The sequence below is a fragment of the Phascolarctos cinereus genome, unplaced genomic scaffold, assembly GCF_003287225.1.
Source record: "Phascolarctos cinereus isolate Bilbo 61053 unplaced genomic scaffold, phaCin_HiC Scaffold_5;HRSCAF=322, whole genome shotgun sequence".
NCBI classification, from domain to species: Eukaryota; Metazoa; Chordata; class Mammalia; order Diprotodontia; family Phascolarctidae; genus Phascolarctos; species Phascolarctos cinereus.
In genome coordinates this window covers 445134879-445148276 of record NW_027555958.1, presented here as the reverse complement: position 1 = coordinate 445148276, position 13398 = coordinate 445134879, and the positions used below count along the sequence as shown (strand labels likewise).

The 13398-nt window shown below is 46.9% G+C and overlaps 1 protein-coding gene across 1 annotated transcript in view; it reads right to left on the bottom strand.

Moving 5' to 3' along the window:
- The window catches only part of LOC110200199 (nuclear body protein SP140-like protein), a 60649-nt gene that overhangs the window by 18952 nt on the left and 28299 nt on the right, over positions 1-13398 (bottom strand). The window contains 8 exon segments of the mRNA XM_020975422.2: positions 942-989; positions 3722-3799; positions 4592-4639; positions 7247-7341; positions 7344-7388; positions 8865-8961; positions 10417-10424; positions 13139-13225. Of these exon segments, the coding sequence (XP_020831081.2) occupies positions 942-989; positions 3722-3799; positions 4592-4639; positions 7247-7341; positions 7344-7388; positions 8865-8961; positions 10417-10424; positions 13139-13225 (506 nt within the window).

Here is a 13398-nt window from a genome sequence, read left to right as displayed (position 1 = left end):
TGTAAACAAAAGACACCAATTATAAGCCAAAAGATATTATCAGAGAAATGTACAGTATGACCAGGAGGTGGGCAGGTCTTGCCAAGATGGAGCCCTTGATCTCCCTGAGAAGGCAAGTGGGAGTGGGCTTGGGTAAGTCATCACCCGCCATTTGGAGGTCACAGATTCACTGGGCTGGGAGGGCCTGGCAGGTGTGACTGCTGAGCCTTGCCCAGCAGTGATCTGTGTGTGAGCTTGGAATTGGAGGCAGAAAGTCTCCGAATTGCCCCTGGGCAGTCTTCCAAAGAGGATGGGCCAATGAACTTCACTTTGATCCCTAGCAGAGTTCTGGGATGAATGAGGTGGAATTAGGAGTAGGAACATCCTATCTCTAACCCTATTTCTGCTGCTAGCCAGGTTCTCCCATTCAGGAGCGGTAATTGGCTTCCACGTGGCCCTCGGTGGGGAGTGAGGGGACTTGGAGGGGTGGAGGAGGGACACATTCATCTTTGAGTCTTGGTCCTAATTGGTCTAATTATTAAGACAAGAGAGTGCACCCTCTCCTTTCCTGAAAATGAAACTCCGGGAAGAAGAGACTTTGCCTGCAAGGGGAAACACATCAGATTTCAAAGAATCACAGAAATAAAAGCTGGGGGGTCTTCAGCAGCCAGGCAGTCCAACCTAGACCTAAACAAGAGTCCACTAAACCTAATTATGGCCACCTTCCCACCAGGGACGGCTCTCAGAGCTTCTGCTGACTTGAGCCTCAATGTAACCCTCTCTGCAGCTTCCCTCCCCTACCCCTATTCCTGGCTCTGTCCTTGGGGGCCAAGCAGGGCAGTCCCCCCTCCCACGAGAGCCTTGGGGCTAGCTACCACATCCCTCCTCCCCCGGTGAGAGTTGCTGCTTCTGAGCTCGGGGACACAGTAACACCTCATGGCGGAAAGTCATTATAAAATTACCTTCCTTCTCTGGAAGCACCTTCTTTTAGGCTGAGGTAGAGATGCATTCTGAAAAGGAAAAACACTTCATGAGCAGGGACCCCTTGGAGCTTCCTTCTCTTACTCTCTAGACACATATTTCCAATGGTCTCTCAGAAGTAAATATCCGGGGCAGCTAGGTGGCGCAGTGGATAGAGCACCGGCCCTGAAGTCAGGAGGACCTGAGTTCAAATCTGGCCTCAGATCAAACACTTGACACCTACTAGCTGTGTGACCCTGGGCAAGTCACTTATCCCCAACTGCCAAAAAAAAAAAAGAGAGAGAAGAAGAAGTAGAGATATCCATCTCCCTGCCCCCTGATTATGAAAACTCAGCACATCTAAGGGAAAACTCATCCTGCCCCCCCCCCCGGCTGTGGACTTCCTGGTGTGGCCACCCCTATCCTCGGGACACTCAGAAGCCATTCAGGCCCCTGCATCCTCCTCATCACCGCCTTTGGGCCCCTTCGGAGCATTTCTCTTCAGCTATCCATCCTCCTTCCCCCTCCTTCCCCCTCAGTGCAGATTCTCCCCAAGGTCCGGCTACCACAGTCCCACTCACTCAGAAGGGAAAGTCACCTTCCCCAGCTGGAATCCTCTCCTCATTAACTACTTGTGTTTTTCAATCACGAATCACAAAGCTAAGTGAGGGCATGCTTGCCCAACCATTATTCCAGGGGCTTGTCACTAGCATCTCTTGAGGCTTTTCCCAAGAAACAAAATGACTAACTATGGGCCTGACTAGCAGGGCAGGTGGACACTGGGTGGGTTTGGGATTGGTGTCAGGAAAAGGTCACAACTTTACAACTTGTGTGAACTTACCATTCCCTGAGGATGCAATGACCTTTCCCACCTTCACGCCTTGTCTGAAACCATCCCCTCTGCCTAGACTTCCCTTTAGTCTCTCAGCTCTGTCTACTGAAATACAAGGCCGAAGCGTGAAGTCTGCCCCAGGCTTGCCTCTGCTTTCCTACTGGACTTTCCTGCATCCCCTGTTTTGCCTTAGGATTCTTTCTGCAAATGGCTCCATCTTCCTGAATGAAAGTGAGCTCTAGGAGGACAGGGCCTGTGTCCCTCCCTTCGCCCTCCCCGTTGCCCAGCACAGTGCATGTGGCACTAGAGGTCCAGCTATTTCTTTGTGCAGCCAGCTCTTACTTCTCCTTGTTAAAGAAGGAGAGTGATGACGCGGACAGAAATCACCCAGCCATGATGTTGGACATCTGGCCCAAGAGGTGAGCTTTATACAATGCAATCATCAAGTTCTTGAAATATAGTGAGTAGAGCCAAAGGTTGCTGTATATTGAGTCACATGTAAAATGAAGAAGGGGAAACTCCTTTTTACCAGGAGGGGGGTCAATCATTCCAAGGGCCAATTGTACAGAACTCTCTCCTCATTGGTGGAGACTGATTACTCGATATTCCAACCCATGTCAAGGGACTAGAATTGGTGACAGCCACAGAGCAGACAGATCCCAGCTCTTCTGGCTTCCAGCCTTCACCATCAGGAGGCATGGGGAGTTGGGTCATCTATCTCTACTAATTAGGAGAGAGTCCCATACAATTGGTCCTTTGAGCTTTCACCCAGTAATGTAATCACAAAATTCAGAGTGCTTCAATGCCAAAGGAGATCTCTTACCAAAAAAAAGTTTATGTAATAAACTATCCTTTTGTGATGGGATGGAACAATAATAATGCTGATGGTAATGATAACTTTCATTTATATATCGATTTTTTAAAAGCCCTTTACAAATTTTATCTTATCTATTCCTTACAACATATGAGTGCTATTATTGGCCCCATTTTACTGATTAAGAAACTGAGGCTGAGGGAGATTAAGTGATTTGCCTATGGTCACATGATCAACTAGTAAATATCTGAGGCCATGTTTGAACTCAAGTCTTCTCAACTTCAGGTCTGACATTTTATCCACTATACCATCTAACTACCTGATAGAAGACCATCTTGGTCTATTCTGCTCCACCAATATGAACCTCTGTAGGTGGCTCTGAAGCATCCAGCTGTGTTTTCTGATATGGCTGAAGCTTCAAAGGGAAGAAATGGGAATAAATATTTATCTAGCACCGAAGTGCTAGGCACTGTGCTAAGCCTTTTTATAAATATTATCTCATGAGCTTCAATGTCCCAGAGGATCTGTGATCTTTTCCTCAGTAACCATGTCACAGCCAACTCATACCTCAGACAACCTGGGCCCTATGTATGCCTATCCTAAGTGGGGCCACCCTAGAGGATGCTTCCTCTGGGCTTCGAAAGCCACAGAGAACCCAATTCTCCACCAGCAGCTCTCTTTGCCTTCCACTCCACAGAACAATACATCCACTTCAGTACAGTTGGCTTCTCCTCTAAGGAGCAATAATTGTGAACAGGATAAAAGAGTGAAAACAAGGGGAGAGGAAAGAAACACTACTGGGAAAACCTCTGAAAGAATGAAAACGAACAGAGAGAATGAAGAAATAAGCCCCCACACAATGAACAGTGGGAGAAAGGGAGGGAAGATGTCTAAAAGGAAAGAGCAAGCCTGTAAGAAGCAGAGCCTCTCCAAAGGAGAAAGGGCTGACCATGAGAACCTTCAGAGAAGTTTGGAATTCATTGAGATTCAAAGGAAATTCAGTCATCTGCAACGATGGAAATAGAACAGTTGAAGGAAGAATAGAAAAGGAGAAACCTGGGAACTGACAGCTTAGAAAAAAAAGTGGAGACTCTGAATCCCTCCCAGCACCAACAAAGCATGAAGAAAGGACTTACCTGAGCAAGTGGAGCCTGACACTCAGGTGTCCTTTTCTGGACTTTTGGCTGTCTTCTCGTTTGATGGGTAGCGAAGTCCTATAGAGACAACACTCAATTAGTGTCTGTTAGTTCAATTCTGAGCTCATTTACTGTGACCAGCAGGGCAAGAAGATGAAATATTTATGTGAAAACTGAGGTAAAAACTCAAAGCAAGATGATCTTATTTTCCCTGTGTGTCATATTCCTGATGTCCATCCCAATGGCAGGCATGAAGCACTGAAATTTCTGACTCACAATTTAGCTTGGTGGCCACTATGACACTCAGATATTTTTCTACCACATCTTCATTACTCCAGTTCTGCCCTTTCGTAACTGGCTCCTTGATCCTAGGAAATCAACATTCACAAAGTATTTTCTGTAAGCTGTGACTTATTAAGTACCTACTGTGATAGGCCTTGTGTTCTGTGTTAGGAATATAAAGACCTAAATGAAACAGGCCCTGTCCTCAAAGTGTTGACATTCTATAAGAAGAGAAAACAAGTGTAAAACAAATATATTGAAAGTAAATACAAGAGACTTTCCCCAGGAGTGGGCATTCATCATATTTGATGCCCTCAGGGACCCCTAGGTCAGAGCATGGTGAGGTCTACTGCTAGCATGACCAGATTAAAATGTAATTAGGAAATATTTAACAAAATGAATAAAAATACAATAGAACATAGATAATGTTAATGTGTGGTTTTCTAAGTCAACATGCAGCTGGCAAGATTCTTAGGTACAGTTTGATGGCCTCTGTTTCTATTTGAGTTTGATACTGCTGATCTAGGCAATACTTGGAGCAGGAACAGCCACCAGGTGGCTGCCTGGGTAAGGTCAGATCATAATTACCTTTGTGGTCCTGCCGTATCTTCTAGGAGGACAAGGTAGAATTTTTTTCTGAAAAGGACAGAGAGTTAATGAATAGGGTCTCTTTGTTTGTGGTCTCTCCTGCCCCACCCCCACCCAAGTTCCATATTTCTAAATCTGCACTAATAACTCCATCTCCAAATCTCATTATACCAAGTTCTAGACACCAAAAATAAAATTCACAGTCTGCTCTTCCCTCCCCCCCAAAAGGCTCCTCCTTCTGACTTTGCACTTCCTGTGGTGGACACCACTAACCTCTGTCCACTCAGGATCTGAGCCTCAGGGGCAGCCCACATGCTTCACTTTCCATAACTTCCCACCCAAAGGTGAGTGGTGAGTCCTGCGGATGGGTCCTTCACAATGTCTCTGCTATCCTTTCCTTCTTTTACATACTCACTGACACCACCATAATGAACGTGGTGATCACCTCATCTGGACTATGACCATTCAACTTGACTCAATTCAACAAGCATTTATTAAATGCCTACTGTATCCCTATGTGCTAAATGCTAAGGATCCAGAGACAAAGCTAAGTAGTTCCTGTCCTGAAGGAGCTTAGATTTTGCTTGGAGGAAGCAGTATATATACACATAAACTAAACATAAAAAATATACAAAGTAAATTTGGGGCAGAGGTGGGGGTGCTATGAAAAACCAGAGTTATCAGGAAAGACCTAGTATAGGAAGTAGCACTTGGGCTGATCCAGGATGGCTGGGGATTCCAAGGGACAGGTAGAAGAGAGGAGGGAGAGCAACAGGGAGACAGCCTGTGTAACTGTGGGAGATGAAACGTTATATAAGGAGAGAGCAAGGCCAGCTGGACAGAACATAGAGCACATAACAGGGAGTAATGTGAAATCAATCTGGCTGAAGCCAGATTGTGTAATATTAACTGTCAAGATGAAGAGCTTGTACTTTATTCATAGGAGCCAAACAGAGAGGAACACCATATACAATTCACCCAGTAATGTAATCACAAAATCCAGAATGCTTCAATAGCAAAGGCAGTCTCTTACCAACAACTAGAAGGAAGAAATTCACATATTTAGAAAGCACTAGGGGCAGCTAGGTGGCACAGTGGATAGAGCACCGGCCCTGGATTCAGGAGGACCTGAGTTCAAATCCGGCCTCAGACACATAATACTTACTAGCTGTGTGACCCTGGGTAAGTCACTTAACCCCATTGCCTAACCAAAAAAAAAAAACTAAAAAAAAAAGAAAGCACTGATTCTAATTGTGAAAAATTACTTATTGAGAACAGGAAATGAAAGAGACAAGTGCAAAGAGATTCACTGGAAAGCAAGTCAAGTAGGCTTGCACTCCAAAACAGCTTTTCCTTCAAAGCTGAGCATTTCTTGTTGTTCAGTTGCAGCCTATTCTTCGTGACCCCATGGACTTGTCCATAGGGTTTTCTTGGCAAAGATACTGGAGTGATTTGCAATTTCCTTCTCCAGTATGTTCCCATTTTACAGATGAAGAATTGAGGCAAATAGGAGTTAGGTGACTTATCCAGAGTCACACAGCTAGCAAGTATCTGAAGCCGGATTTGAATTCAGATCTTCTGGACTCCAGCACCAGAGCTCTAATCCAGTGTGCCACCTAGCTGTCCCTAAAGCTGAGTATACTCATCATAATAAAGCTTTTCCTTCATTAAGTTAGAAAATATAATTCTTTCCAGATAAAGAATTCAGAACTGGGCCTTTGAATGCCTCCATTGGCCAAGCATCCATCAGAAATTTAACAAGGTTAAGAAAGGCTTGAAAAGCGGTAATGAGCAAATGATGATTTAACATTTAGTTGCTATAAATCAATTATGAGATTAGGAGTGCAAGACAGGTAGGATCCCACCGGTCTAACAATCTACAGGGGAAGCTAGGCCAAGAAGGATGGAAAACTCTCAAGAATGAAATTCTGAAGTCACAAAGGGACCAAAGGGAAAAGGGAAACAATTCGGCTGCAGAGGAAAAATGAGGCTTGTTTGAAGAGACTGAGCACTCCCCAACTTAGATTTCAGAAACATACCAAAGACAGAAGCAAGGCCAGGTAGCAGAAAATGGACAAGAGCAGCACAGAGGCACGTGGCAAGATGAGGGAGGCGGGGTGGGGGAAAGATGGGGGTTGGGGAGGTGGGGAGACAGGCACAGACATAGAGTCATGGACAGAGAGAGACATTGTGAGACAATAGAACAATTCACACCGAGAGGAGAACTGAACTCTGGAAGACAACTCGAAAGGGCCCCAGAAATCAGCTCGAGCACAATGGACTACACGGTGAGTCCCCAGCTGCCAGGGGTCAAGGGCCCAACGCCGCTGCCTGCCAGCCAGCCAATGGGAAACCCGAGTGCCGGGCGGGGGCGCGGACCGACAGCCACGACTTCTCTCGAAGAGGGTTTGGTTGGACTGTTTGTGCTCGGTGTGAGTGTGTGGATATAGGTGAGTGTGAATGGGGGTATGGGCGTGCGTGCATGGGCGAGGGGAGTTCATTCGGGGTCTGTCGGCAGGCTTGTGAGACCGGGGAGGTAGCGCCAAGCCTTGGCTGGCCAAGGGGCCGGGCGGTGCAGCCCTGCGCGGCCACGGAACGCGGGGAGCGCTGCCAGCTCCAGCTGCGGGTCAGGGCCGGGGGCGCTCGGGGCCTTACCAGGATGAGGTAGTGCAGCGTGTGCCAGCCGCAGCAAATGCTCTTCTTCCAATTCTTGGTAAGTTCGCGGCCGCCTTCGATTTCAAACTCCTCGGGGTGAGCCACCTCCCGTCTGCCATCTCGATGCACTTCTCAGAGGACCCTAGAATTGGGGTGGGGGTGCCATGGGGTACGGGGAGGGGAGAGAGAAGGGGAGAGAGAGAGAGAAGAGAGAGAGAGAGAGAGAGAGAGAGAGAGAGAGAGAGAGAGAGAGAGAGAGAGAGAGACAGAAAGAGACAGAGACAGACAGTGACAGAGACAGAGAGAGATTCCGTGAATTACATTAGGCTCTGGCCTGCTCTGGGAACACCCCAGCTAGACACTATTCCCTCTGCCACTCTGCACCCGCTAAAGCAAGTAAGCTGAATCCTCTGTTGATTATCCCCAAGGTATCTTGTCCATAGCTTGTTTGGACAGAGTCCTTTGCAAATTGTCTTGCCTATTAGATAGTGAGCCCCTTGAAAACAGGGACTGTTTTTGTTTTGTTCTGTTGCCTTTCTTAGAATCCCCAGCTTTGCTCAGTTCCTGGTACACAGTGGGTTCTTAAATGCTTGTGTACTGACTGGTTGGCTCCTGCAGGAGTACTCTTTACCTGAGTCCAGCTTCTCCAAACTCTTCGGTCTTTGACTACTCCCTATGAATTCTCTTTACATTAATTCCACAACAATTGACAAATATGGTAAATGTGGATAGGTATAACCCACAGAAAAAAAAACTCTTCCAATAATTCTTAAGAGTGTAAAAGTTTGAGAACTGCTGCTCTAGGCAAATCTTTGGGCAGCCAAGTGACCCAGAAGATAGAGAGCCAGGCTTGTAGTTAGGAAGACAAATTTGATCTCAGACACTTACTAGCTGTGTGACCCTGGGCAAGTCATGTAACTCTGCTTGCCTCAGTTTTCTCATGTGTAAAATGAGCTAGAGAAAGAAATGGCAAACTACTCAAGTATCTTTGCTAGGAAGACTCCAAATAGGGTCGTGAAGAGTCAGACACAACTAAGATGACTGAATAACAACAAAAAGGCAAATCTTTTAGACTGTAAGTTGCAGAGAAGGTGGTGACCTGCACTGGTAGAGGGAATTTCCTCACCCAGGAGTTCCTTATACCATTGAAATCACAGGGTCTGGTCCCTGTTTATGGCTATTAAGTGTCTGGAGTTCTATGTTTCCATATGCCTCCCCTCCCAACAAGACTGTAATCTCCTAGAGGGCAGGGACTGGGTTTTTTTTTCTAATTCTTTTCACAAGGCTATATCCGTAGTAGATTCTTAATGAACACTTGTTGGGCTTTCAAGCTCATTTAGAAAGGGTCAGGAAGGTCCTGTGATCTCAAAGAATCAGACATTCTTGAGCTAATGATTACTTGCACACTCCATCCATCCCTCTATCCACCCCTCCTTTCACCCCTCTGTCCATCCTTCCACCTGTCCCTCCAGTCACACTTCTGTCCATCTTTCCATCTACCCTTCCATTCACCTTTCTATCCATCCCTCTATCCATCCCTCCATTCATCCTTCCACTCATCCCACCAGCAATGCCTCTGAGCTTGACTCTCTCAAGAGCCAGAGAATGTAAGGCTCACCATTCTTCATTTTTTCCTTGTGTAAAGTGCCTTTTGCCTTCCTACAGGTGACAGGAAGCTCAGGAAGATTGTAATTAATCTTTGGACCTCTGCCTTTCTGGAAACTGGAAGAGAAATGACCAATTTGACTTGATCATGACCTACCCAAAGAAAAGGCATTGCCAGGGGCTCCAGAGTAGTGTAAGGAAAGGAGTGCCAGCCTTTGAGGCAAGGGACATGGAGGTGCAAGCCCTGACTTTGATGCTCACTGCCTGTGGGGCCATGGCACTTCGTTCTCCAAGAGGATGGTGGCATCAGGTTGATGGTGATGTGACTTGCAATTGACTTTGATTTGAGTGAGGAAGGGCTGTGCAAAGTCACCAGCCTCACTTTCTCCTCTAGAGCCATCTGGGTCCATTGGCCATGCAATTTACTGGAGAGCATCAGAGTAGTAAATGCCTCCTTTCCTGGGTCCTTGTGAGGGTCAGCTGAGACCTCAAAGCACTAGAGATGCTCACCTTTGAGTGTGCAGTGGGGAAGCAGGCAGAGCCCTGGAACTCTGGAGGCAAAAGGGCCTGGGCTCAAATCACTGAGGCAGCAGAAGACCTGAGTTCAAATCCTGTTTCAAACACTTACCAGCTATGTGACTCTTTGCAAGTCAATAAGCCTCTGTCTGCCTCTGTTTCCTCATTTGTAAAATAGAAATAATAATATAGCACTTACCTCCTAAGGTTGTTGCGTAAATCAAATGAGATAATATTTGTAAAATGCTTTGGAAGCCTCAAAGCACTATATAAATGCTAGTTGTTGTTATTATTATTATTACTATTATTATCATCCTATCTCTGCTACTATGAATGACCATGGGCAAGTCATTGAATATCCCCGGGCCTTAGTTTCCTCCTCTGGAAAACCAGGGGGTTAGACTTGATGGTCACTAAGTCTCTTCAAGCTCTGGACCCATGTCAGCTGTAGCCTTCCCAGCAAAGCCCTTCCCAGATTAAGCCCAGATTTATCAGAATTCAGGTGGCCCAGAGAAATGAATGGGGGGCTTATAGTCCCAAGCCTTGTGCTTAAGGCAGGAAGCAAGGTATGGAAGAATGAGCAGAGGATCTTTCTTGAGTTCTGGTGCTGCCATTCTGGACAAGTCATTACCTCTGCCTCCTCTTCCTCGTCCTCAAAGTGTAAGGGTAGGACAAGGTCATTCCTAAGGTCCCTTCCAGCTCTAAATCTTATGGTCCCATGGTTTCGTGAAAATAATTCCCTGTGGTTAATTTTGAAATTTTTAAAATTTAAATTTTAAATAAAATTTAAATAAAATTAAAATTTTAAATTTTAAAATTTTCTCAGGAAGGGGAACAAGCATTTATTAAGTGCCTACTATATGCCGGGCACTTTACAAATATTATCTCTTTGATACTTACAACAACCCTGGGAGGTTGTATTATTATCTTCATTTTGTAGTTGAAGAAACTGAGGTAGACAGAAGTTAAGTGACTTAGCCAGGGTCACACAGTCATAAGTGTCTGAGATCACATTTGAACTCAGGTCTTACTGATTCCAGGCCCAACACTCTATTCACTGCACCACTTAGCTACCTCTCACCTCTCTGCTGAGGGTTCTTCAGACCACAGTGGTGACCCAGTCTACTTCCTGGGAATAATGGATATCAGGGCTAAAAGAGATGTCTCTTGCCACCCTGACAATAGGGTGGGCCTCATGCCCCCCACCTCACCCAGTCAGCCTCCTGTGTGACTGAAATCAGGGCCAAATGAGCTCCAGGTCTGAATACATTGATGGCATAATAAGTAAGAGAGTGAACGATGCCTACGACCTGGGTGATGCAAGCTGGGGCAAGTCACAGAGAATGGTTGGATCCAGAAGGCTGGCAAGGCCTGACATGAACATTGTTCCTGTGGAGAGCCAGTGCTAGACAGGAGCTGAGAGTGGTGGGGGAAGAGAAGGGAGCCTTTAAAAGCTCAGAGGGTGTTTAAGCTAAGTATTAGGGGAGAAGGATCAGAGGATCAGAGAGCAGTGGGGTTAGATTGGAGGACTCTTCCTCCCACCGAGAACAGGTGGGGAATGGAGCCATCCTATGAGGCTCAGTCAAAGAAATAGGCCTGTGGGGGGCATGAGAGCTGTTTTCAAGCATGTGAAGGACTTTCATATGGACAAGCGATTGATCTTGTCCCTCTTGGCCTCAGAGGGAAGAATGAGGAGCAAGGAGGTGGGAGGGGAGAAGTTGCAGATGTGAGATCAAGGAGGACTTCCTCACAATGACAGCTCTCTCACAGAGGAGCAGGCTGGCCTTGGAGGGGGTGGGAGCCTTCTCAGCAGAGGCCTTCAAACAGAAGCTGAATGACCACTTGTCTGGTAAGTTAGAGCCAGAACCTTCTTCAGGTGGGCTTCTGAGCTCCCTCTCTGTGTCTCTCTCTGTCTCTCTCTATCTCTGACTCTCTTTCTTTCTCTCTGTCTCTGCCTCTATCTCTTACTGTCTCTGTGTCTCTCTGTCTGTCTCTGACTCTCTGTGTCTCTCTGCCTCTGACTCTCTCTCTTTGTCTTTCTCTATCTCTGTCTCTCTCTGTCTCTGACCCTCTATGTCTGTCTGTCTGTCTCTTTCTTTCTCTGCCTGAAGGACCAGGTTTCAGGCAGCTGCTGAGAGTGTACTGTTTGTGTTCCTTTTGGTACCAAGGACCCTGATGTGTAACAAACAAAGTCTGGGAAAGGGTTACCAGAGTTGTCTACTCCAGGTTTTCCACGATGGAGGCTCCAAGGAAAGGACTCCTTGGAAGAACGGAAGGGCTTGGAAAGGTGGAGAGGAAGCCTAGGCTGAAAAGTCAGCCCACATGGCACAGAGGAGGAAAAGGGGGACCCTTGAACCTTCGGGGCCAAGCAGTGCGGTCTGAGCCTATCGGAGGGGGACCAATGGAAGATGTCCCTCCAAACACTTCTTCCTGTGAAGGGGGTGGGCACCTTCCATGTCCAGGGATGTGGCTATAGACTCTAGGAACAACTGGGTGAGAGGATGGCCAGTAATGGGAGCCAGAGGCTCCTGGATGAGGGGAACCAAGGTAGTCTCTTGTCAGTCTGGGACAAACAGTAGGCACTAAACAGGATTCAAAGCGCATGTTCCTTAACCACCTACTGTGTGCTAGCCATTGAGCACAGAAGCTTGACAGTTCTAGCTCTCATTGAGAAAGGTGTGGTAAGATGTACGATGTGTAGACACAAGAAGGAAATACAAGATGGATACTAATAAATACAAAGTGATTTGGAGGTAGGAGTGTGTGTGTGTGTGTGTGTGTGTGTGTGTGTGTGTGTGTATGTGTGTGTGTGTGTGTGTGTGTGTATGTGTGTGTGTGTGTGAGATGGAGATCAGGAGAGGCTTCCTGTAGGAGATATCACCCTTGTTGAGCCTTGGAGGAAGCCAGGGGTTCTAGGAGGAGCAGCCTAAGCAAAGACCGCATGGAAGCAGGTCATGGATAAAGATGAGGGTGAGGATGCTGAGGAGTGATCAGACAGGTAGGAGGCAAGCCAGGAAAGAACAGTGGCACAAAAGTCAATGGAGGAGGGAAGAACTTAAAGGAGGAGGTGACTGACAATATTAAAAGCTACAAGGGGTCAAAGAGCACAGGCACTGAGAAGAGACCCTTGTCCCTAGTGATGAAGAGATCATAGGTGGCTTTGGAGAGGGTACTTTCAGCTGAGTGGAGGCGGGGAAGCTAGATGGGAAGGGGCTGAGAATCGATGGGGAGGAGAGGAAGTGGGGGCAATTTGTATAGGCAGCCTTTTCCAGGAAATTGGCTGTGAAAGGGAGGAGAGGAACTCTGGATCGTCCTAAGCAGAAACGGCCCCATTGATGAAATGAAGAGGGCCAAAAGGGGAAAGTTGGATTTTAAGGGTCGTGCCCACAAAGGGGAATGAAGTGGCAGCTGAAGATGGATGCAGAGGGACAGCAAAAGCCTGGAGAAGCACAAGATGCCACAGGACACTGAGGCTGGTACTGCCTGTGAAACACAGTGAAGGGGAGAGAGCATGAGAGCCCCCACCTTCAATCCTCGGGTTGGATCTAACCCAGCGATCCTGAAACTGCTCTTCTCCCCGTGATTGGTGCAGACAAGGAACGCCAACAGAGCTTTGTTTAACACCTTGATTCTGAGTCACTCACGCTCTGCTCACAGCCTGGGACACTGGTGAGCTGGAGACAATCTGGTAAGAAGGGTTTGAAGCCCTCGGACTTTTGAGCGCTCCCAGCGAGGCTAACATGGAAAGACTGGGCTCAGAGCTCAGCTTACCTTTCTTTGTAACCCAGTGGACTCGAAGTGTGGCTCCACGATTCCTTATTCTCCCAACCCTTAAAGGTTTGTTGTTATTACTGGCTTCTGGAAAGGATAAAATCGGAGTGGGGTGAAGTGAGCATTGAGAGGTCAGTGAGGACCATTCTGGGCCTCCTTTCTTCAGAAACCCCCAAAACAGAACTCCCTAGAACTAGGTGGTTAAAAGGGGCCAAATCACTCTTTTAAACCCTACCCCAGAATCCCAGACCTTAAGATGT